Here is a 26203-nt window from a genome sequence, read left to right as displayed (position 1 = left end):
CATGCAACACATTTTTTTAATTGTGTCACAAATAATCAGATGAAATGAAATTCTTTAAACAACTTTTTGTCATTAGGTTCTAGATGATACATTAGAATTTGGGATCATCCTACTAAGTCTAGTGTCTCTGCTTTTCGGTTTCTGATGCCTAGATACTTTTAGGGCTGAAAAATAACAAGATGACTGAAAAGTATAGACAAGGCACCAGAAGATATGCTGCTTGGAAACCTTAATGTATATATGGAAATATTATTCAAGACCCATATGTTACATGATCGACACATAGTTTGAGTGAATAAATAAGTTTTATTTTGTTCCATCATCATATCGTAAAAGGCAGTCAAAGTAATTCTAGTTGGACTGTTAAACAAAATATAGCAATTCTTAAAATTGTTAAAATGGAAATATTATCAACAATGGTTAGACTCAATGAGTAATATTCTCAGTAATGTGGTAACTTTAATCACAGGGACTACACTGCGAAAATATATTTTCAAGACAAGTATTTTGGTCTTGTTTTCCTGTAAAAATATCTAAACATGCTTAAAATGTGATTAAAGTACTGGCATAAGATTTTATGTCTTGATTAAGAGCATTCATATCAAATAAAAGTTCAATTTAACAGGTTATTCAGTAACCCTTGCTTTTGAACCACTGGGCTCTGGCAACAACATCATTCCCATAGTCATCTCCTGTGGTGCCAAAGTCCATTTGCGCATATGAACGGACATTCTTCACACCTGCATTGTAAGCTGAAATTCCCCCTGAAACATTACATATGAAAATGTATACTTATAACATCTACATTCTTAATGCTTTTATTTGTGACACTTATCTAAGCACAGTACATATTGGCAACATTTTAATTGGAGTGGAGCTTATTAATTAAAAGCAATAACTAAATTAACAAATCAGCCATAAAAAGCCTGTACAAAGGTCTCAAAAGGTGTATAAACTTGATATTAAAATGAATTTCAGGTATCTTGGTGTGAACAAGTCTACCTTTAAGCTGCTGTTCCAGGGACCATTGGGGAAATTTTGCTTTAACTGCTTGAATATAGTCTATGAGTATCTCAGTTGCTTGTGTGATATGCATCTCACTGTCCCATTCACCTAATGGAGTGTGGTAGTGTTTGTCAACCTGAGAGAAACAACAGCAAAGAAAAAACAATTGAACATTTTCAAAAATATTGAGTATTTATTGCTGTACGCATGATTAAACACCCTGGAGCTTATCGTGTACACTTGAATTTTTTAATTGATGTTAAGTCTACCTGTGCCAGCCTTACGTTTTCATATAGACCAATTCTTCTAACCAACCTGCATTAGGCCAAATCCAATACCATGATCACCCCAACCATCCTTCAGTGCTGCTCCAGCTCTCGACTCTCTGGATATGATGGCAGCAATTACAGATGGGTCCATCTTCTTTGCTGAGGCAACATTGGTGATTATACCCTTGTATTTCTCCATCCGGGCCAGATCGTGCTCAGCCAGTTGTTTTGAGCCTTCAACACCTTTAAAGAAATCATTGTTACCATAAGATGTAATGAAGTGTATATATATTTAGAATGTAATGTATATGTATGAATATATATATATATATATATATATATATATATATATATATATATATATATATGTAGAGTATATATTTGGAATATGTGTTAACTGGAACAAAAGTGATGTAGGGTGAGTTATGAAGGCATAACTACCCTTGATGGTTAATTTTTCCCAATTTGCTGTCATCTCTGATGCCCCGGTGGTGTCTATTTTCATGATGTCTCCAAAAATGCATGCTACAATAAGGAAATATGGAAAATATCTCCTGAAGCCTTTTCAGATCAGTAAATATTTTATTTCTACAGAACATTTATGCACTGTGATACGCTAGGATCTCAAAAGGCTCCACACTATTTAGACCGTATTCAATGAACTTATTCAGCATAAAAGAAAAACTTACCCATGCTGTCTCAGAGCTGCAGTGAAAGAGCAAATTGCTTGTGAAGAACGATGTTACTAGTTCAGAGAGCTTCATACACTTGAATGGTGTGATTTTAAATGATCACATTGGACTGGTTTCTCTTAATGTATAGTGGCGGAGAAATCATTAGAGAACTTGTTTATAATTCTTATAATTGTTGATGATGCAATTATCTGTTATTATTTTATTAAATTACTCATTAGTATTATTAATATCACACTCAAGCCTGTGCCTCATATGTGGGCAAGTCTCTCAGGTCAGGACAGGCCTAATGAACCTGAATAAGAATGAACTAGAAACATGCTGTATCAACAAGATGACTGGAGAACCTGTGGGACAAGAAAATACTTGTACAAAGGAAGTAAATGAAGATATTTGTTGTTGTTGAAGAGACCATATTAACAGTATGCTCATCACTTTATGTACTGTAAGTCATAAATATATTTTCGTTTTAAGGGTTGTTTTTTTTGGGGGGCTACATTTAACAAAAGGAGGCAAAGTAAATATTAGGCAAGGTAAGTTACAGTTGTTAATTTCTTTAATTTAATTTCTACAGTCTAATTCTTTAATTATTTACTCCATCCTCGTAGTGTATGACTTTCTGTGTTTCCCAACCATTGTGCCGTGAAAGATTGTCAGGTGTGCCATAGAAAACTATCAAATTCCACAAGATAAATAAATTCATGAAGAAAAAATAATGCTAATAATTTCAGGGATCCAAACTCCTCACCTTTCAGAGAAATTCACCATTTTGAAACCATGATCGGTCACTTTTGTGATTGTGAAGAGCAATGATTAATGTGCAAAACTGAGTGATATTTATATACATTAAGGGTCATCACATGACTCACGTCAGCACTGCAGAATACATTGACGTCTATGAAGTGACGTCAATTTACACCTAAGTGTTTTTCACACATGTTTTTGCTTCACCAATAATGTCTTTGAGATTACTAAGCAACAAGATATACTTAAAAACTGTCCAAATTTGTGAAGAGATATTGAATGTCTCATAATGTCTTTTAATTAAATATTACTTTATTTTTTACGAATATCAGAGACCCCAGTTATTGAACTCATTTAAATTCACCAAGAAAACGCTTAGACCTAAACATAAAAGACCTTTTATTACTTTTTGCTATCAAAGCAACTGCAAGCTTTTTTTCTCTCTTCCAAATACATGTTTATTGGGCACACCTCCCCCTTTTTTTATGGCAAACTCGTAAAATCACCCCTCTGTCATGCTGTCTGCAACTTTTGTCATGTGGAGGGCAATGAAGCTGGATTCAGCCTCCAGAACCAAATTAAAACTGCCATGAGAAGTCGTCTGTCCGAGACAAAGACACAAAATCTAATGACAATTGCCTCAGCATCAGTCTTCCTTGATGCGTTTGATTACGTACAGGCAAGCACCATTTTTAAGGCGATGCGGACCAGGAGGAAGGTTTGTGTTGTTGATTGAGTTCTGTTCAGTAAATTTTTTATGCATATTTTAATCGTATTGGTTTTTTGTAATATTGCGTTGTTCATATGTCGTGTTTTAGTTGCCTCCACTGTTACTGCGGGACAAAACATTCATCTACTTCGTGTGGTGTCTCTGTTGTTCATCAGTTCTCTTCATAAATAAATAAATGCATGATCTGCTATAAATGCTCGTCCTGTAAATTCAGGATTAAAAATGTAAATGTGAATGAAAATAAAAGCTATTAAATGTCTTATTATCATTAAAATATGAAACTTAAAATGACTGGTAATAATAGATTATGACAGACTTTTTACGCCACTGTCCGTCAAAATGAGAGTCTAATTTATGTGACTTTTTTTTTTTTTGCACAGCCAAATTTCACAGACAGAAAACACAAATAAGTTCTTGAAAAGGAAATATATTGACGAGGTTTAGCCTATGTGGGATATGTGCCGTGGAATTTTAGTCGTAAAAAGTGTGCCGTGGCAGAAAAAAGGTTGGGAAACACTGCAGTAATTCACATGACTCGTGATCAAGTCCATCTCTTCAGAAGCGATATGAGATAGGTGTGGGTGAGAAACAGATCAATATTTAAGTAATTTTTTACTATAAATTATCCTCCCTGCCCAATAGGTGGTGTTATGCACGAAGAATGTGAATTGGCAAAAGAGAAAAAACTCTTATGAGAGAAGAGCTCTCTGAAAGTCGAGATTTATAGTTAAAATAAAGGACTTAAAGTGGTCATGAAATGCCTTTTTTATTTTAAAATGTTCCTTGAGGTTCATTAGTAAAGTTTTTTTGCACAAATATATTTGTAAAACATGATCATTTTCCACACTCATTCTGATCCTCTTCCAGAAACGCTTGGCTTTGGTGGTGTTACTCCTTTAAGATTGACAGTTAACAGCCAGTGTTATGGTTGGCTCTCTGCTCTTGACTGACCTGCTATCTCCTTGCCATCTCACTGCTCACCACTGCTGGGCAGGAATATAGAAATGATAAGGTAAATTAGGCATTTATATGTTGTTATGGAGGCTGTAAGATGCAAATCAATTTGGAGGAAGTTGAGAACGAGTCGTTTTGGCAGCTTGGTTTGAACAAATGTTGAAAAAAAAGGAAGTTTTGAGTTCTGAAATTACAGTATGTTTTTATAGTCCATTGACCACTTATATTAACATTTAACATACATTTATGTATTTGGCAGATGCTTTTATCCAAAGAGACTTACAGTGCACTTATTACAGGGACAATCCCCCCGGAGCAACCTGGAGTTTAGTGCCTTGCTCAAGGACACAATGGCGGTGGCTGTGGGGATCGAACCAGCAACCTTCCGATTACAAGTTACGTTCTTTAGCCCACTACAACACCACCACTCCATGTGTTAAATGTTAAAAGATCAAGGCATATGTGATTCGTCATGTCATGATCCCTTTAAATATTTATGTTTCTCACTCACACCTATTATATTTCTTCTGAATATATTGAATTAGAGCCATATGGGTTACTTTTATGCTGCCTTTATGTGATTTTTGAGCTTCAAAGTTTTGTCAAACCCTGCTGACTTGCACTGGACCTACAGAGCTGAGATATTCTTCTAAATATCTTCATTTGTGTTCAGCAGAAGACAGAAAATCATACACAGGGGTTTTCTTTTTTTGAGTGAACTATTCCTTTTGAACATTTCATTTACAATGGGAAATCAAAGTGGTTTACATGGGCATAATAAAGAAAAAGAGATATAAAGAAAGTACATTTTTAACTAATTTAATAACACCAAAAAGAATAAAGAAAAAGGAATTCTTGTTTTATTTAACATAAAATAAAACTAATAAAAAGTGGATAATTTTTTTTTTTATAATTAGATGTGTCATGCACGATGTCCTAAACGACAAGTCATTTTTCCCAACAATTGTTTACAGACTGATTGTTTCACTTTTAATTGTCTATATCAGAGTACCAGTGGGTCAGAAGTTTACATAAAAAGTTATCTTTCAGCAGCTTGGAAAATTCCAGAAAATGGTGTCAAGCTTTTAGGCAATTAGCCAATTAGCTACTGATAGGCTAATTGGAGTCAATTGAAGGTGTACCTGTGGATGTATTTTAAGGCCTAACTTCAAACTCAGTGCCTCTTTGCTTGACACAGTGGGAAAATCAAAAGAAATCAGCCAAGAAAAAATTGTGTGAACCTCCACAAGTTTGGTTCATCCTTGGGAGGAATTTCCAAATGCCTGAAGCTACCACGTTCATTTGCACAAACAATAGTATGCAAGTATAACCACCATGGAAGGAGATGCATTCTTTCTCCTAGAGATGAACGTAATTTGGTGCACAAAGTGCAAATTAATCCCAGAACAGCTGCAAAGACCTTGTGAAGATGCTGGAGGAAACAGGTGTATATATATATATATCTATCCACAGTAAAACGAGTCCTATATTGACTTAACCTGAAGGGCTGTTTAGCAAAGAAGAAGCCACTGCTCCAAAACTACCATAAAAAAGCCAGACTGCAGTTTGTAAGTGTACATGGGGACAAAGATCTTTTTGGAGAAATGTCCTCTGGTCTGATGAAACACAGTTTGAACTGTTTGGCCATAATGACTATCATTATGTTTGGAGGAAAAAGGGTGAGGATTGCAAGCAGAAGAACACCATCCCAGCCGTGAAGCATGGGGGTGACAGCATCATGTTTTGGGGGTGCTTTGCTACTGGAGGTACTGGCGCACTTCACAAAATAGATGCCATTGCCTCCAACCACTCGGATAATTAAACGTACAGCTGGTCTGTTCTGCCGTATCATCCACCCTCTTTTAAATATGAAAAGAGGAAGGTCCGTGTGTGTTGATAGATGTGCACACTTCCTCCCCAATGTCTGTTCAGTAAAGAAAATATAATGCTGAGAAATTACAAAATGATTATGCTTATTTTACTCTTTAAAAGATTCAAATCTTGGTACATACTGCTTAAGAGTATGTTTCTTAATGATTTTGATGTTTATTTCCAGTATTTAATGTTTATCTGTTTGGTTTGTAAAAATAAAGATGGCACATTGCACAGTAATTTGCTGTGTCTTGTGGATGTGCCAGAGATGTCTACAGGAACTCTTCCTGACATGAAGTATACAGCAGAGGCCATATGACAACTGAAGTCTTTGAAAGACTCTAAGAATCCATTCTTCCTGGATGTAGGCTTCTATAAGCCACATATTCCTTTCAGAATTTACACAATACACAAATTACTTGAAATATGAGAATTTGTCATATCTGAAATGTATTACTTTGTTATAGGAGTATCTAAAGCTCTACCCTATTGACAGCATGATGCTGGCTCCAGACCCAGATGTCCCTAAGAATCTACCCAATGTGGCATACAACCCTTGGACTGATATCCGCAAAAGCGTTAAATCTGAGCTTTCCGTTTGGCCCCATTATTAAAGATTTTCAGGTACAGCACACAAAAAACAGGAGTCAAGACTTCTTTGTACCCCCTTTCAAACAATATTTCACCCAAAAATCTAAAGAAAGTAGTAGGAAATTACATTTTGCATAAAGAAAATCAAGCATGTTTTCAGAAACATTATGACATTATTTTAAAGATTTCCTGCCATTTGTCATTACTATAATGCTTTAAAAAAGATGCATAATTTAAATTGTGAAAATATTGATACATCATGGCAGAATTTGCTATATTGCTAATGCAATATGCCTTTAGCTAATGCTGATAATAAATATATAAATAATTGTTACCGGACCAAATGATTCTCATTACGGTATTACAGGAATGAGTATCTAATGAGAATATTCATTAAGAATAATGATTATTACATGCAAACTGAAAAGTAATGAGAATTGGGGTAAAATGTGCTTAATTGTCATGAAAATAATGTCACTGTGCAAAAAGCAAATCGTAATGATCCTAAAAATAGGCTTAATTTTGTTAATGCGAGAATGTTGTGAGATTCAACCATGCACTAAACGTTTCAATTAATATTTAGCCCTTTTTACTTTTTTACATTTTGTGAAAATTTATTTTTGAAACAATTTACAATATGGTCCCATTTGTTAACATTAGTTAATGCATTAGGTATCAATAACAAAAATGTACATATTATACACTCACCTAAAGTATTATTAGGAACACCTGTTCAATTTCTCATTAATGCAATTATCTAATCAACCAATCACATGGCAGTTGCTTCAATGCATTTAGGGGTGTGGTCCTGGTCAAGACAATCTCCTGAACTCCAAACTGAATGTCAGAATGGGAAAGAAAGGTGATTTAAGCAATTTTGAGCGTGGCATGGTTGTTGGTGCCAGACGGGCCGGTCTGAGTATTTCACAATCTGCTCAGTTACTGGGATTTTCACGCACAACCATTTCTAGGGTTTACAAAGAATGGTGTGAAAAGGAAAAACATCCAGTATGCGGCAGTCCTGTGGGCTGAAAATGCCTTATTGATGCTAGAGGTCAGAGGAGAATGGGCTGACTGATTCAAACTGATAGAAGAGCAACTTTGCCTGAAATAACCACTCGTTACAACCGAGGTATGCAGCAAAGCATTTGTGAAGCCACAACACGCACAACCTTGAGGCGGATGGGCTACAACAGCAGAAGACCCCACCGGGTACCACTCATCTCCGCTACAAATAGGAAAAAGAGGCTACAATTTGCAAGAGCTCACCAAAATTGGACAGTTGAAGACTGGAAAAATGTTGCCTGGTCTGATGAGTCTCGATTTCTGTTGAGACATTCAGATGGTAGAGTCAGAATTTGGCGTAAACAGAATGAGAACATGGATCCATCATGCCTTGTTACCACTGTGCAGGCTGGTGGTGGTGGTGTAATGGTGTGGGGGATGTTTTCTTGGCACACTTTAGGCCCCTTAGTGCCAATTGGGCATCGTTTAAATGCCATGGCCTACCTGAGCATTGTTTCTGACCATGTCCATCCCTTTATGGCCACCATGTACCCATCCTCAGATGGCTACTTCCAGCAGGATAATGCACCATGTCACAAAGCTCGAATCATTTCAAATTGGTTTCTTGAACATGACAATGAGTTCACTGTACTAAAATGGCCCCCACAGTCACCAGATCTCAACCCAATAGAGCATCTTTGGGATGTGGTGGAACGGGAGCTTCGTGTCCTGGATGTGCATCCCACAAATCTCCATCAACTGCAAGATACTATCCTATCAATATGGGCCAACATTTCTAAAGAATGCTTTCAGCACCTTGTTGACTCAATGCCACGTAGAATTAAGGCAGTTCTGAAGGCCAAAAGGGGTCATACACAGTATTAGTATGGTGTTCCTAATAATCCTTTAGGTGAGTGTGTGTGTATATATATATATATATATATATATATATATATATATATATATATATATTATTTTTTTTTAAGCATTTATATATCAGTGTTAATGTTAGTTAATAAAAATACAACTGTACATTGTTAGTACATGTTAGTTCATAGTGCATTAACTTGTTAACTAATACAACTTTTGATGTAAAAAAATAATAATATTATTATATATTGAAATTAACATTAACTAAGGTTAATAAATGCTTAAGGATTGTTCATTGTTACTTCTTGTTAACTAATGTTAACAAATGCAATCTTATTGTAAAGTTTTACCTTTGTTTTTAATTGAATGTGGAAACTCGTTTGTAGTTATTGTAGGGAGTTTAATGACTTCAATTTTCTTGAATGTTTACTGATGAATGTTTTTGGGTTTTTGTAAAGTGTTACTTAATAGTCTAGTGGTTGGTTTTGGGCCCTAGGCCATTAAAGGCCCAAGGTTCAAATCTCAAACCCAATTTCTTTTAGAAAGAAAAAAATGTTTTTTTTTTCTTCTTCCCTTGTGTATTTAGTTGCAAATTCGAGAGCACTACCATGCCTCTGTGTCATACATGGATGCTCAAATCTGAAAAATTCTGCAAGCCTTTGATCTCGGCTTCACCAATGACACCAGAGTTCTATCACTTCATCCTGTTAATTTTAAGTTACATCCACTAGATGGCAGTATTGAAGCATTTGATTTGTCTTAAATCTCATATTTTCACAGTCCGCTATTTTATTATGGGTGATTTCTAAGGCAAGCATCACTATTACTTACTGCTCACACTTAAAGTGAGATAGTTCAACAATCTCACAAACCTAAGTATTTAATTTGGCATGTAACCTGTCCAGGGGTGTAAAAAGTACTCTTAAAAATTATACTTAAGTGAAAGTATGGATACTGAGTTAAAGTTTTACTCATTTAAAAGTCCAAGTATCAAGTTAAAAACATAAGTAGGAGCCATTTTGCTGTAATTCTGTGGTTAACCTTTGGGTGGCAGTATATTGAAATGTATAAATAGGTACACATGGGATAGAAGGGCAGGAGTCTCTGGGAACGGAGGAAGCACACAGTTTTTGACCGTGATCATGCTTGTAAACAACAAAAGGTGTGATCAGGTATAGAACATGTGCTTGCCACTTAATGTGAACCTAAGCGTGTACTTCACCATGTTTGATTTGGATTATAGCCTACTTGATGGTATTAGATGATGTTAAGTTTGGTGATGGCTTGAACATATTGGAATTTTGGAACAAACAAATGATGACTTCAAACTTCTGGTGAGATACATTGTGAACTATTCCTTTCTACAAATAAAAGACAAACAAAGTAATGAAGAGAATATTTACTTTATTGACACAAGTCAATTACTTGCTCACTCTTCGAAACCGAATACACTTCGAAAGTATTCACACTATATTGTACTTAAGTATTAGAAAAGTAAAAAGTATCATCTTTCCTAGCAAGAATGAAATCAATAGAGGAGATTGTGTTAGATGATTGTGTCATATTCTGTTGTTTTGCTAAGTCGCCTTTTTACTGTCTCTGACGACTGTCATATTTCTCCACCAGTGGCATTCGCAACCTGGTCAAAGAATAATGTTACAATAACTACATTTTTGCTAAATTATTTTTATGTGTCCTGTTGTACGTAACACATTTCCTGTTGGAATGAACACTAGAGGCGCTAAAACAACAATGACTTCCATTCCTTTTCACTCAAATCATGATTAAAACGGCAGACTATTAGCGGTCAGGACCGCTGCAAGGAGTGCAGGAGTCGCCTACCGGCCGCTGAAACACGGCAGGGTTTGAGACCGCCGACCGTGAGTGCCGGCGTTCCGTCCGCCGGGGGTACTATACTGCAGAGCCAAATCTGGGGACCAAAATATCATAGAGATTTGGGGACAGATACAGTAGCTTGACTTGCCAGTTAACAACCACATGGCAACCCATTAATAATCAGTTAATATCCTAATAAGGTCTTGGCAAAAATTTAAGTAATTCCTTTTTACCCTAACCTTCTGAATATTATTATTATTATTATTATTATTATTATTATTATTATTATGTTTTTGTTCAGTTGATCAAATTGATTTATGCTATCTAATAAGCAGCTGTTATACCGGTTTGTTGGCTTTAGTCATTAGGTCACATTTATGTAATGCCCTAATGTAGAGAAACTGCTAGTAAAGTCTGTTTGAATTGCAAATTGTTTTGTGATTCTGAGTCGTTTTCTCATGGTTAACTCACTCTCAGGTTGGTCATTAGGAGAACATGGTAAGCGGGCCAAATGCAGCAACTTTGATGTGGCCACCCGAGTGCCATTGATCGTGTATAAACCAGGTGTGTCCTCACCTTTCCCTCGGCCTTGGGAGAAGACATTCCACTTCATCGATGTGTTTCAGAGCACACAGGGGCAGTTTGGCAAAGGCAACGTTGCTCAAAGCAGCTCTCAATACATGAAGACAGCAAGATCCTTCATGAGAATCTGAGGCTCCAACTGAAGTCACTTAAGCGTTTCATATCAACTCTCTGGGAAAGATGTTATGGCGGAAGTATTGGTCCATTTATAGCTTTGATATTTTTTTTGTTTTGACAATTTTGTTTGTGCAAAACCAAGGTTTGACTGATGTTTGACTGTGTGGCGTTAGCACATACTGTACGCATTCATTAAAAATGTTGGACACACTAGACGGAATAGATGTTTCGTGTATGATTTTATAAATGCTTGTCTAATGGCTTGTGCTTAAATGCTTGAAATTGTTACGAACACCGAGAGTGCCTTCCCCCTCCAGTCACCGGAGATCTGATTCTCCGGAGTATTGACCGCTAAAGACTACATTCCCCATAAGCCCGCATACCTAGGTCTGATTACTCCACAGCTGTTCTCCATTTCCCATGCCCTATATTAACTGTTTAGTTCATTCACTCTTTGCGAAGTCTTGTTTGCTCCGGCGACTCTACCAAGCAAGTTTATCTCTGGTTTACCTTCTAGTTATTCTGTGTACCGTTCCTGCCTGTTGTTTAAACCCTGCTAGTCTGCTGCCGGCCTTGTTTATCTCTTGCCTGTTCAGTTCTTCGATTGTTTGCTGCCTGCCCTGACCTCTGCCTGTTCCAGTTACTCTTCTGCCTGCCTTCTACATTCCCTGTTTGCCTGCCTTTGACCCTGCCTGTACGACTTGTGTGCTGTTTATAATAAATACCGCAGATGGATCCCAACTTGCCTGAGGCTTCATTACAGAAGACTTCGCCACACCATGATCCAGCGGTGATTTCACGCATGACGGAGGAGCTCACAGCCCAAGCTAATCAGCTGTCAGCCCAACAACAACAACTCGTTCGGCTTACGGCAGCAGTTGAAGAGATGATGCGCTCCATGCAGGTACTGCATCCGCCGACACCTGCACCGGCTCCCGCAATACCTCCAGCCGGCTCGGCAAGGACTGCCACGCCCCTCGTAGTAACCTCCACGAGCCCACGACTCGCGCTGCCGGAGAAGTTTGACAGTTCACCGTCGAAATGCAAGGGGTTCGTCATGCAATGCTCCTTGTTCCTTTCTCAGCAACTGGCACTGACCCCTCGGATGAAAGCAAAATTCTTCTGATGAACTCCGTCCTCACTGGCCGAGCCCTAGATTGGGGGACCGCACTTTGGACCAGCCAAGGATTCGCTTTGACTCCTTCCGACAAGGTTTGATTGACGTTTTCGATCACCCTGAGGGCGGCAAGAACGCCGGCGAGCAGCTTTTGGCTCTCCGCCAAGGAACACGGACAGCTGTGGGCTACGCACTCTTTTCGAACCCTCGCGGCCCAAACGGGCTGGCTCGAATCCACCCACAAACTCCTCTTCCGGCAAGGCCTCGATGCAGATCTCCAGTCCGAGCTGGCTTGTCGTTATGAGGATATTTCTCTGGAGCAGTTCATCACCTTGGCAATCCGCATAGACAACCTCATCCGTTCCAGACGTCCTGCGCGGTGGTCGACCCCTCTCTCTTCAGTGCCCCAGCCAACCAACACCTCAGAACCCATGCAGGTCGACCGGTCGCACATCTCGCCCGAGGAAAAGGAATGCCGTTACGCCAAACGCCTCTGTCTCTACTGCGGTCAGGCTGGACATCAACGCGTCAGCTGCCCGATGCGCCCTTCACAAGCTTCACACCCAGGGGTGAGTCTGCTCGTTTCCTCTACCTTGCCTGGGACCAGTCTTGAGGTCCCCATAGCAATAACCTTCCGGGCAACCAATATTGACACCCAAGCTTTGATTGATTCTGGGGCGGCGGGGAATTGTATTGATGAATCGTTCTGTGAACAGTATCAAATTCCCCTGACGGCGTGTAAGCATCCTTTGACAGTGGCGGCGCTAGATGGTCACCCCCTGGGATCCTGTAAAGTGTGTTACACCACCCGTGACCTCCTCCTGCAGGTGGGGGTACTTCACACCGAAACCATCCGCTTCTACGTCATCCAGTCTCCTTGCAATCCAGTAATCCTTGGCTTTTCCTGGCTCCGACTACACGACCCACGAATTTCCTGGCGGAACAATCAACTCACTCAGTGGGGTCCCACTTGCTCTACGAAATGCCTACGCTCTATTCGACCTGTCTCCGTGGGGGCCGCCCACGTCATGAACAACTCCGACACAGTTCCCGCTATTCCCCCGGCATACGCCGACCTCAGTGAAGCCTTCAGCAAGGCCAAGGCGTCGCAACTCCCACCACATAGTTCCAGCGACTGCGCCATCGAGCTCCAGCCCGGAGCTTCACCGCCCCGTGGCAGAATCTATCCCCTGTCAGAACCTGAATCCCTCGCCATGACATCCTACATAGAGGAGGAGCTGGCCAAGGGGTTCATCAGACACTCCACCTCTCCAGCCACAGCCGGCTTCTTCTTCGTAGGCAAGAAGGACGGCTCGCTACGCCCCTGCATCGACTATCGTGGTCTGAACGACGTCACCGTAAAATTCCGATACCCATTGCCCTTGGTTCCCTCTGCCCTGGAACAGCTGCGGTCGGCCAAGATCTATACTAAGCTGGACCTCCGAAGTGCCTATAACCTGATCCGCATCCGGGAGGGAGACGAGTGGAAGACTGCCTTCTCTACCACCAGCGGCCATTATGAATATCGGGTCATGCCGTTCAGCCTGTCCAATAGCCCTTCAGTGTTCCAATCTTACGTCAACGACGTCTTCAGGGACAGACTACATTCCCCATAAGCCCGCATACCTAGGTCTGATTACTCCACAGCTGTTCTCCATTTCCCATGCCCTATATTAACTGTTTAGTTCATTCACTCTTTGCGAAGTCTTGTTTGCTCCGGTGACTCTACCAAGCAAGTTTATCTCTGGTTTACCTTCTAGTTATTCTGTGTACCGTTCCTGCCTGTTGTTTAAACCCTGCTAGTCTGCTGCCGGCCTTGTTTATCTCTTGCCTGTTCAGTTCTTCGATTGTTTGCTGCCTGCCCTGACCTCTGCCTGTTCTAGTTACTCTTCTGCCTGCCTTCTACATTCCCTGTTTGCCTGCCTTTGACCCTGCCTGTACGACTTGTGTGCTGTTTATAATAAATACCGCAGATGGATCCCAACTTGCCTGAGGCTTCATTACAGAAGACTTCGCCACACCATGATCCAGCGGTGATTTCACGCATGACGGAGGAGCTCACAGCCCAAGCTAATCAGCTGTCAGCCCAACAACAACAACTCGTTCGAACTTACGGCAGCAGTTGAAGAGATGATGCGCTCCATGCAGGTACTGCATCCGCCGACACCTGCACCGGCTCCCGCAATACCTCCAGCCGGCTCGGCAAGGACTGCCACGCCCCTCGTAGTAACCTCCACGAGCCCACGACTCGCGCTGCCGGAGAAGTTTGACAGTTCACCGTCGAAATGCAAGGGGTTCGTCATGCAATGCTCCTTGTTCCTTTCTCAGCAACTGGCACTGACCCCTCGGATGAAAGCAAAATTCTTCTGATGAACTCCGTCCTCACTGGCCGAGCCCTAGATTGGGGGACCGCACTTTGGACCAGCCAAGGATTCGCTCAATTTACCTTTGACTCCTTCCGACAAGGTTTGATTGACGTTTTCGATCACCCTGAGGGCGGCAAGAACGCCGGCGAGCAGCTTTTGGCTCTCCGCCAAGGAACATGGACGGCTGTGGGCTACGCACTCTTTTCGAACCCTCGCGGCCCAAACGGGCTGGCTCGAATCCACCCACAAACTCCTCTTCCGGCAGGGCCTCGATGCAGATCTCCAGTCCGAGCTGGCTTGTCGTTATGAGGGTATTTCTCTGGAGCAGTTCATCACCTTGGCAATCCGCATAGACAACCTCATCCGTTCCAGACGTCCTGCGCGGTGGTCGACCCCTCTCTCTTCAGTGCCCCAGCCAACCAACACCTCAGAACCCATGCAGGTCGACCGGTCGCACATCTCGCCCGAGGAAAAGGAATGCCGTTACGCCAAACGCCTCTGTCTCTACTGCGGTCAGGCTGGACATCAACGCGTCAGCTGCCCGATGCGCCCTTCACAAGCTTCACACCCAGGGGTGAGTCTGCTCGTTTCCTCTACCTTGCCTGGGACCAGTCTTGAGGTCCCCATAGCAATAACCTTCCGGGCAACCAATATTGACACCCAAGCTTTGATTGATTCTGGGGCGGCGGGGAATTTTATTGATGAATCGTTCTGTGAACAGTATCAAATTCCCCTGACGGCGTGTAAGCCTCCTTTGACAGTGGCGGCGCTAGATGGTCACCCCCTGGGATCCTGTAAAGTGTGTTACACCACCCGTGACCTCCTCCTGCAGGTGGGGGTACTTCACACCGAAACCATCCGCTTCTACGTCATCCAGTCTCCTTGCAATCCAGCAATCCTTGGCTTTCCCTGGCTCCGACTACACGACCCACGAATTTCCTGGCGGAACAATCAACTCACTCAGTGGGGTCCCACTTGCTCTACGAAATGCCTACGCTCTATTCGACCTGTCTCCGTGGGGGCCGCCCACGTCATGAACAACTCCGACACAGTTCCCGCTATTCCCCCGGCATACGCCGACCTCAGTGAAGCCTTCAGCAAGGCCAAGGCGTCGCAACTCCCACCACATAGTTCCAGCGACTGCGCCATCGAGCTCCAGCCCGGAGCTTCACCGCCCCGTGGCAGAATCTATCCCCTGTCAGAACCTGAATCCCTCGCCATGACATCCTACATAGAGGAGGAGGTGGCCAAGGGGTTCATCAGACACTCCACCTCTCCAGCCGCAGCCGGCTTCTTCTTCGTGGGCAAGAAGGACGGCTCGCTACGCCCCTGCATCGACTATCGTGGTCTGAACGACGTCACCGTAAAATTCCGATACCCATTGCCCTTGGTTCCCTCTGCCCTGGAACAGCTGCGGTCGGCCAAGATCTATACTAAGCTGGACCTCTGAAGTGCCTATAACCTGATCCGCATCCGGGAGGGAGACGAGTGGAAGACTGCCTTCTCTACCACCAGCGGCCATTATGAATATCGGGTCATGCCGTTCGGCCTGTCCAATAGCCCTTCAGTGTTCCAATCTTACGTCAACGACGTCTTCAGGGACATGCTCAATAAGTGCCTGATCGTGTACATCGACGACATCCTGATTTACTCCGATTCCCTCGAGAAACACATCGTCCAGGTGAGAGCGGTCCTGAAGCGTCTTATCCAGCACCAGTTATATGCCAAGGCTGAGATATGTGAGTTCCACCTAAGATCTGTTGCCTTCCTGGGGTACATCATTAGCCCCGAAGGGGTGGCCATGGACGATAACAAGGTCCAAGCCGTACTGAACTGGCCCCAACCCACCACAGTGAAGGAACTCCAACGCTTTCTGGGCTTCTCCAACTTTTACCGAAGATTCATCCGAAACTTCAGCACCGTCGCCTCACCCCTCACCAACCTGGTCAAGGAGAGTCAACACAAGCTCCACTGGACCCCCGACTCCCTCCGGGCCTTCGCTCAGCTAAAGGAGCGCTTCACCTCTGCACCCATTCTGCACCACCCAGACCCTGATCTACAGTTCGTCGTGGAGGTGGACGCCTCGAACACGGGCATTGGAGCGATCCTCTCCCAGCGACAAGGTAACCCTCCTAAGCGGTTTCCCTGCGCCTTCTACTCCCGCAAACTCTCTTCAGCCGAGCAAAATTATGACGTCGGCAACCGTGAACTCCTGGCTATGAAAGCCGCGCTGGAGGAGTGGCGACATTGGTTGGAGGGGTCCAGACATCCGTTCCAAGTTCACGGATCACTGCAATCTAGAATATCTTCGCTCTGCCAAGAGACTCAACCCCAGGCAAGCCAGATGGGCTCTATTCTTTACTTGGTTTGATTTCACCATTTCCTACCTTCCCGGGTCCAAGAATGTCAAGGCCGATTCTCTATCTCGACAACACGAAGCCACACCTCCACGTTGCAGCACCGAACCCATAGTTCCGCCCGAGTTGTTTCTGGCACCCATCCAGTGGGATCTCATGGCAGACATCTCCCAGGCCCATGCCTCCGCTCCGTCACCACCTGAATGTCCGCCCGACTGGACCTTTGTACCTCCCAGTCTGCGGGAGAGGACCATGCACTGGGTACATGATGCACCGCACTCCGGTCACACGGGCATCACAGCCACCACCCGCCTGCTGCGGAACCGCTTCTGGTGGGAGACTTTGTCGGACGACGCGGCCGACTTTGTTAACAAGTGCCAAGCCTGCAACGTCGCCAAAACCCCCAAACAACCGCCAGCCGGCCTGCTTCAACCGCTCCCCATACCTCGACGTCCCTGGTCGCACATCGCTGTGGACTTTATCACGGACCTACCCAACTCTCTACACCACACCACCATTCTAACGGTAATTGACCGTTTCTCCAAGGCCTGCCGTCTCATCCCGCTGCCCAAACTGCCCTCTGCCCTGGAGACCGCCGAACACCTGTTCCAGTATGTCTTTCGGTACTATGGACTCCCTGAGGACATCGTCTCCGACCGGGGCATACAATTCACGTCCCGGGTATGGAGGGCCGCCTTCCACCGCCTGAACATCAACGTCAGTCTCACTTCCGGGTACCATCCACAGTCCAATGGTCAGACGGAACGCCTGAATCAGGAAATAACGAGATTCCTCCGGATGTACTGCCACCACAATCAGGCGGATTGGAGTCGCTACCTTCCGTGGGCCGAGTATGCCCAGAATTCCCTCCTCAAACCCTCGACCAACCTGTTACCATTCCAGTGTATCCTGGGTTATCAACCCCCTCTCTTCCCGTGGTCCGGCGAACCCTCCGAAGTCCCCGCAGTCAACGACTGGCTGCAACGCAGTGAGGCAGTGTGGGACCAGTCCCACGTCCACCTTCAATGGGCGTTGAATCACTCCAGAGAGCAAGCCAACCGTCACCGTCGTCCTGGCCCCAGTTACGTCCCTGGCCAATGGGTTTGGCTCTCAACCCGAGACATCCGCATGCAAAAAACTCAGTACTAGGTATGTGGGTCCCTTCAAGATTCTTAGACAGATCAATCCAGTTTCTTTCCATTTGCAACTCCCTTCTAATTACCGTATTTCTCCTACTTTCCATGTCTCCCTGCTCAAACCGGCTGATGCTCCGAGGACTGAGGAGGGGGCGCCTCCCGGGCCCCTCCCCATGATTGTGGGCGGTGAGGAGGCCTTCCTGGTGTGCACCCTGCTCGACTCCAGGCGTCACCGAGGTCAGATCCAGTACCTGGTGGGAGGGGAGGGGTATGGCCCGGAAGAAAGATCCTGGGTCAGCGCAGGATCCTGGACCCCAACCTCATTACTGAGTTCCACCAGATCTACCCGGAAAGACCGGCCCCTCGACCTCGGGGGAGACCTCGACGCAGGTCGCATCCTCGCGTCCGGAGCCGCTCACATGGGGGGGGCTCTGTTACGAACACCGAGAGCGCCCCCCCCCCTCCAGTCATCGGAGATCTGATTCTCCGGAGTATTGACCGCTAAAGACTACATTCCCCATAAGCCCGCATACCTAGGTCTGATTACTCCACAGCTGTTCTCCATTTCCCACGCCCTATATTAACTGTTTAGTTCATTCACTCTTTGCGAAGTCTTGTTTGCTCCGGCGACTCTACCAAGCAAGTTTATCTCTGGTTTACCTTTTAGTTATTCTGTGTACCGTTCCTGCGTGTTGTTTAAACCCTGCTAGTCTGCTGCCGGCCTTGTTTATCTCTTGCCTGTTCAGTTCTTCGATTGTTTGCTGCCTGCCCTGACCTCTGCCTGTTCTAGTTACTCTTCTGCCTGCCTTCTACATTCCCTGTTTGCCTGCCTTTGACCCTGCCTGTACGACTTGTGTGCTGTTTATAATAAATACCGCAGATGGATCCCAACTTGCCTGAGGCTTCATTACAGAAATGAGTGTTGTAGAGAAATACAAATTGTGTCTATGAATTTACCTATGAAAAAAGCTATTTTTTAAATTGATGGGATACATATATGGAACTCTTTTAATGCTTTTTAAAAAGCATCTCAGCTGGATAAATCGAGTTGGTTGAGAGACAAAGGTTAGCAACATTGTAGAAGCTAAAATATAAGATTGTTTAATATTTTTGGCCACCATATAATTCACATACTTGCATTTGTGTTATTGTATAGTTTTGATAAATTTACTATTATTCCAAAATGAGTAATAAAAATATATAAGTAAAAAAAAAAGAGAAAGAAATGGCAATAACTGTAAATTCTGGTAGTGTACTTTTGGTTATGGTTCTTGCTTTCAGCTCTTAAGTGCACTTTTGTAGCATTCTTTAGAAAGTGCATGGCAATAGTAGTTGAAGTAATGACTATGGTGATAATGCCACAGCATAGAGGAGCTAAGAAGTCCTGAGAGTCTTTGCTACAGTGGGCTCTAAATTGGTGCTTGTTGTTATTCTAATGAACTGCACTGTATTCTGTTACTGCACCACTAAATTCCATGGACATTCCTGGAATGAGGCCATTTAGTTAAGGTAAAAGTGGATTTCCCGCTCAGAGTTATTTTTATTTTATAGTGTATGTTATGACATTAACATGACATAATTTTCTCTTATAGAGATTTTACTAGTGATAAATACATGTTTCGAGACAGACCTACCATGAGCTCTGAGGTAGTGCAATGATATGCTTCTGCAGAAACCACAAGTCAGCATGATTTAAACGTAACTTTTTTTCTTTAAATTGTGTTGATTGTTGAATACCATCAAAACGGGAATAGAACACAACAGAGTCCACCCAGCTGTCTTGGTTTACAAATTATTTTTACCATTCTTTTTTCTTTTGTAGGGATTTAATAAAATCCTTTTTAAAAGCATCCTAAGCCTGGAACTAAATCAACCAGCTCCGAGGTGAATCAGACATTACAAACTTAGATTTGAAGCAAAAAAAGTTGAAAATCAGGCAAAGGTACAAGACTGCATACTTAACGTATTTATTGAGGGAATGCACTACAATCCCACAAAGCATTTCAAAGGATGGGATTAAAAGTGATAGAAATGTCAAAAAACTGCTAATTGTAATTGGTGGATAATGTATCTTTGCAAATATATAGACTTGTGGCCAAAAGTTTGGAATACTGTACAGTTTGTGATCTTATGGAAATAAATGGGTACTTTTATTCACCAAAGTGGCATTCAACTGACCACAATTCATAGTCGGGACATAAATTATGTGAAGAATTACTATTACAATTAGAATTCATTTTTTTTCAGAACTTCTTAAACTACTTCAAAGAGTTCTCATCAAAACATCCTCCACGTGCAGCAATGACAGCTTTGCAGATCCTTGGCATTCTAGCTGTCAGTTTTGTGGCTGTCTTGTCGGCAACATCTCACACACGTAACAGTCTAGCTGATCCCACAAAAGCTCAATGGGGTTATGATCCATAACACTCTTTTCCAATTATCTGTTGTCCAATGTCTGTGTTTCTTTGCCCACTCTAACCTTTTCTTTTGTTTTTCTGTTTCAAAAGTGGCTTTTTCTTTGCAAAGACCCCCCTGAGTCTTCTTTTAACTGTTGTACATGAAACTGGTGTTGAGCGGGTAGAATTCAATGAAGCTGTCAGCTGAGGACATGTGAAGCATCCATTTCTCAAACTAGAGACTCTCATGCACTTATCCTCTTGTTTAGTTGTACATCTGGTCTTCCACATCTCTTTCTGTCCTTGTTAGAGCCAGTTGTCTTTTGTCTTTGAAGACTGTAGTGTACACCTTTGTATAAAATCTTCACTTTTTGGCAATTTAAAGCATTGTTTAGCCTTCATTCCTCAAAAAATTTATTGACTGATGAGTTTCTAGAGAAAGCTGATTAGTTTTGCCATTTTTGACCTAATATTGTCTTAAGGCATGCTAGATTATTGCATAATGTGGCAACTCAAAAACAAACACAAAGACAATGTTAAGCTTCATTTAATGAATCAAATAGCTTTTAACTGTGTTTGATAAAATAGCAAGTGATTTTCTAGTACCAAACATACTTTGTGATCGGTTGAATGCCACTTTGATGAATTAAAGTACCAATTTCCTTCCGAAACAGCAAAATCTGTACATTATTCCAAACTTTTGGCCGCCAGTGTAAGTACTTTGAGAATGTAGGAAGGACTCGATTGCGTCATTCACCGCGTGTCATGGAAATGGCCAGTCACTGCAGAGATCGTTTGGTCTGATTTGTTGGCTGCAGTTCTATGATTGGTCTCCGATTGTAGTGTAGTTTTTCCACCAGGAATTCCTCTATTAAACATGATTTTCAAAACATTTTGTTGAAATAACGCAGAGTGATGACTTCAACATAAGCATAAACAGTACTGTTAATTACCACTGAGATCACAATAGGTCTGTCTTGAAGGCTTATGTAGAAATGAATGGGATCTTAATTTTCTGAACCTGACTGTTGCACTCTGTTGCAGCAAGTGCCGCTCTTCGATGCTGAGATTTTGTGATCCACTAAAAAAATGTCAGATACCTAAATTGTTTACCTCTGTACAGTTCAATATTTTAGACTCTCTGTGAAGGAGTTTATTGAGATGCAGTGTTTCATTTTAAAATCTTGTTTTTTTTGCATGTTGTTGGTGTGGAAAATTCAGACATGTTGTGAGTAGGTCTAAACACCCCATCACTTGTTATCTTGAAATCTAGACAATGCTATACATCTGTATCTCTCAATAGTAAACACAACTCATAGTGTGTTTTATTCTTTTTATCTTTTAGGTCAAGGTGAGAAAGGCGTGGTAGAACTTGTGGATATCTTCCCCATGTTGTCAAACCTGGTTGGGCTGCATCCTCTCTGCCACTGCCCTCTAAATCCTTTAAGATTGAGCTGTGCAAGGAGGGCTCCAACCTTGCCTACCTCATTCAGAGAGAGACCACAACAGAGAAGCATACTCATTCAGCCAGTACCCTTGACCCTCTGACTTCATTCAAGAGAAGACTGACCTGCCCGATATAGCAGACATCTGCGTCACGGGCTACCCTGTTCGCTCCACTGAATATCGGTTCAACTAATGGGTGGGCTTCGACCCACTCAGCTGTCTACCTAACATGATAGACATCCATGCAGGTGAGCTTTACCTCTTGGCTGAAGACCTGGGTGAGGACAATAACTTATTTTATGAATTGTGATATGCCAAGGTATTATATAAGCTTTGCGTGCAGCCGTCATGTTCAAAAAGCTTAAAGCAACATATGTTGTATCTCAGCAATGGTTTAATGAGATTCTTTGATTAGTTTTTCATAATATGGCAGTCAAGGGAAAATTATTTTGTATTTTGAGGAATGTTACATAGGCTTTAAGGTCAATGTAGGTCACTAAGGTCAATAATAGAAGCCTGATTTGCACTTAGAGATGGATTTGCCATATTTTAAGCATTACAGTTCCTTTAATAAGGTCCTTTAAACATTGTTAACTCACCCTCAAATTGTTAAAAAAAACAAAAAACGTTTTGGTCACATTAAATTAGTTCTAAGGTCATAATAAAATGTGAACATTCTCACTTATTACACAGGTCTCTGGAATACTTGATTCGGATTGATCAATCATGGCATTTTGCAGTCAAATACTTTGTTTAATGACTGTTGAACTGTATAATTGTCCATTGTCCCAGACAAGACATTTCTTAGCTAGTTTAATGTCTTTTGTATCACTTTGCAGTTTCATTCTTCTCAAATAATTAAAATGTATAATATTAATGTCCATTTACAAATAAAATGTATGTTTTGCATCCAAGTCATCCTGATCACCCTGATCATTATTTTGAGATAATTAGAGACTTACTAATAATCATATGTTTATAAATACATATACAGTATATGATAATATAAAATGATTAGGTAATCCAATACAGTTTTCATTGACTTAATTTCCATTTTAGAATGTGATGCAAGGGAAGAATGTAACGTAGAGTCAAATGAGAAACTAGTTTAATTTAAATCTTTGAGAAATAGAAAGCTCAGCACAGACAACACTCTACTTTAGCAATTTGTCAGGTCACTAAGTCATAATTGTGTTTTGTCTTGGAGGCCGATGGAGACTCTGCCAGCTCTAGGCTCTTGTTTTCCCAGGCAGCATGGTGAAAATCAACTCAAATATAACATTTCAAGTCATGCACTTCCAGAGCACCATTGCCAAGGTAATTAGATGCTTAAATGTGAAAACTTCCAAATGATGTTGTTGGGATACACCACAGAGAATAGTTTAACAATGATGAATGTTTGGACCAACATTAAAAAAAGGGGATATGATTGTTCAGCTTTGTCTGTAGCAACTTTCCAATAAATGACCAATACTTGAGTTCTGTGTTGTCATAGAGTGCATTGGATGATGTCATAGAGCGTTTTATCCCCAGACTCATTAAAAATCCAAGAGCCTCAGTTTTAAAGACACATCTGTTCCTTTGTTAACAATGCTAGATTATGATGTCATAGAGAGTATTTGATGTCATAGAGCATTTTCTCCCCATTTATTTAATACCAGGAATTTGAATTTTCAAGACATCACCATTCCTTCTGTTAAATAATGTGAAAATGATGACATTGAATAATAGCATAGAGCTCTATCTCCCTAGATTCATTTAAACCAAGACCCTGAATTTTAAAAACCCTACCATTCCTTTGATTTAATAAATTGATGTTGTCATAGAGTGCATTGTGTGATGTCATAGAGCACTTTCTCCCCAGACTTATTTAATACCAAAATACTGATGACAAAAATACACCTCCATAATACCGGTTAAATTATGACATCTTTGCTCTGTTGATGGAATAATGTCATCAAGATTTTTCTCTCTAGATTCATGTCATGCCAAATGTTTGAATTTTAAAGATACCTTCAATCCTTTGGTTAAATGATGTTTACTTTTTGTTGGGACTTATGTACTCAGATAGGAGACAAAGGCAGGCCTACACAAATTCATAAAGCCTAACTGCGGCCTGTAGGAACACTCAAAGCCTGATAACACTATATGGTGCCAAAATCAAACAAAGGGAGTCCAAAACAGACTACAGATCCCATCAAGCCTTGCTTTGCCTTGGGGATTTTTCTCCTCGTGGTGGTGTAGCAACTCGCTTCAATCCGGGTGGCGGAGGACGAATCTCAGTAGTTGTATCCTTGGTGCTGTCATGTGTAGCCTCGTTGCACAAGGAAGTAACGTACGTACCTGAACTTTAGCCGTACAATCTCCATCTTGCTGGACGAGCCGAGATTTCCACGGAGCACACTAATGGATCTGAAGGAGACTGCCAAACAAACCGCTTCTTCGCCCTTTAGCCTGCAGAAGTGAAGAAAGAAGATTTCTCTTCTCTCTACAACCGATGCAACATCGCTGATATCTCTGCCAACCTGCGAGGAAACTGCCTCCCGTCATCACCCGAGCTTCGAGGAACCGATTCGGAGTCAAACGACAGACAAACACACATTCTACTCACATCCTCACGTCACTCAAGTAAGAGGTTTACGTCTGGGCAGAGATAGATTATTAAAGTGCGTTATTCTTGTGTATCAAAGCTATTGCTGGTACAGTTTATGGACTGCGTGTCCGCTCATTGCTGCTAAGAATTAATGGAACTTACTGTTACCACATTGGGCTGCTTGTGCATTTCCGCCATCGTGGGTGAGACTGGCACACTGAGTTTATCCATTAAAGAACCAACGACTGTGGCAAACGGATTACGAGCCATTCGCCACGTCTCTGATTGATAAAACGAATGGTTGCCTTCTCTCCCACGATCACTAAAACCGGCTTCAGTGCCTTCACTCTGTTCTCTCTCTCTCTTGTGCTAACCGCACACATACACAAATCCTCACAAACATAACCACACACATATTTGGCGAGCAGATAACTTGCCGATAGAGTCCAGCTTTGTCCCTAATTTTTTGTACCAGTGGAGACACCCGTTAAAAGGGCAGACACCATTGACCAGTCTCTCCACTCACATTCTCTGGCCGGAAACCTTGCTTGATGCTCTCTCCACAAGAGCCATGTCCGCCATTTTGTGTCCTCCTTCTCTCCTTACACACACACACACACACACACACACCCTCTCATGTATTATAGGCTTATTTGGTACCATATCTAATCATGTTACTGTTTAGTTTGTAGTTGGAAGTCAGAAGTTTATCGACTGCATTGTAGTGATTATTAATTGATATTACTGCATCAGTAAACTTTGTTATACTTTAAAGAGAAGTGTTTGGTATAGTTCTGCATGCACCTGTGTCAAGGGCTGGCAGGGGTTGTCAGTGCTCGGATTCAAGCCTTCATTGTTTAACTTTTGAAGGTCTTGTTCTCCGGACATCGACTTTCCTAAGAGAACAATCCTATATTGAGACTGTTATACTGTCTGGTTATTAGTCCCTGATTCCAGGGTTGTGCCCCGGCAATATTAATCCTTATTAATATTCTATTGATTTTGATAATTGATAATTATCTTTGATGATTGTTGATATGAAGGATTAATAAGCTAATGTTGATTCTAATCACTGTTCTATTGATTTTAATAATTAATAATTATCTTTGATAATTGTTGATTTGAGGGATTAATAAGCTAATGTTGATTCTAATCACTGTTCTATTGATTTTAATAATTGATAATTATCTTTGATGATTGTTGATTTGAAGGATTAATAAGCTAATATTGATTCTAATCAATCTTTGATAATTATTCATTATTGATAATAACCAAACCGACTCCTGAACGAAGCGCCCAACATTATGATGTCATAGAGCATTTTGTGCTATCATAGAGCACTTTCTCCCAAAACTCCTTTAAAGGGATAGTTCAACCAAAAATCTAAATCCTCTAATTTATTCACCCTCATTCATCCCAAATGTGTATGACTTTCTTTCTTCTACAGAACACAAATTAAGATTTTTAGAAGAATATCTCAGTTCTGTTAGTCCATACAATGCAAGTGAATGGTGACCAAATCTTT

General features: G+C 41.8%; 1 protein-coding gene and 1 pseudogene across 1 annotated transcript; one reads left to right on the top strand and one right to left on the bottom strand.

The window, feature by feature from the left end:
• Positions 1–428: 428 nt before the first annotated feature.
• On the bottom strand, positions 429–2086 carry LOC127663065 (lysozyme g-like). Its single transcript, XM_052154479.1, has 5 exons — positions 1964–2086; positions 1716–1799; positions 1321–1517; positions 1003–1141; positions 429–764 (listed from the first exon to the last, which is right to left on the bottom strand). Exons 1-5 carry the CDS (start codon positions 1965–1967, stop codon positions 631–633), a joined length of 558 nt encoding a protein of 185 aa, XP_052010439.1. The 5' UTR covers positions 1968–2086; the 3' UTR covers positions 429–630.
• Positions 2087–6132: 4046 nt separating this feature from the next.
• LOC127663266 (iduronate 2-sulfatase-like) lies at positions 6133–11281 on the top strand (annotated as a pseudogene).
• Positions 11282–26203: the final 14922 nt, after the last annotated feature.

This window comes from Xyrauchen texanus, chromosome 23 (genome assembly GCF_025860055.1).
Source record: "Xyrauchen texanus isolate HMW12.3.18 chromosome 23, RBS_HiC_50CHRs, whole genome shotgun sequence".
NCBI classification, from domain to species: domain Eukaryota; kingdom Metazoa; phylum Chordata; class Actinopteri; order Cypriniformes; family Catostomidae; genus Xyrauchen; species Xyrauchen texanus.
Note: the sequence above shows the minus strand (reverse complement) of the source record. Positions and strands in the feature narration are given on the sequence as shown.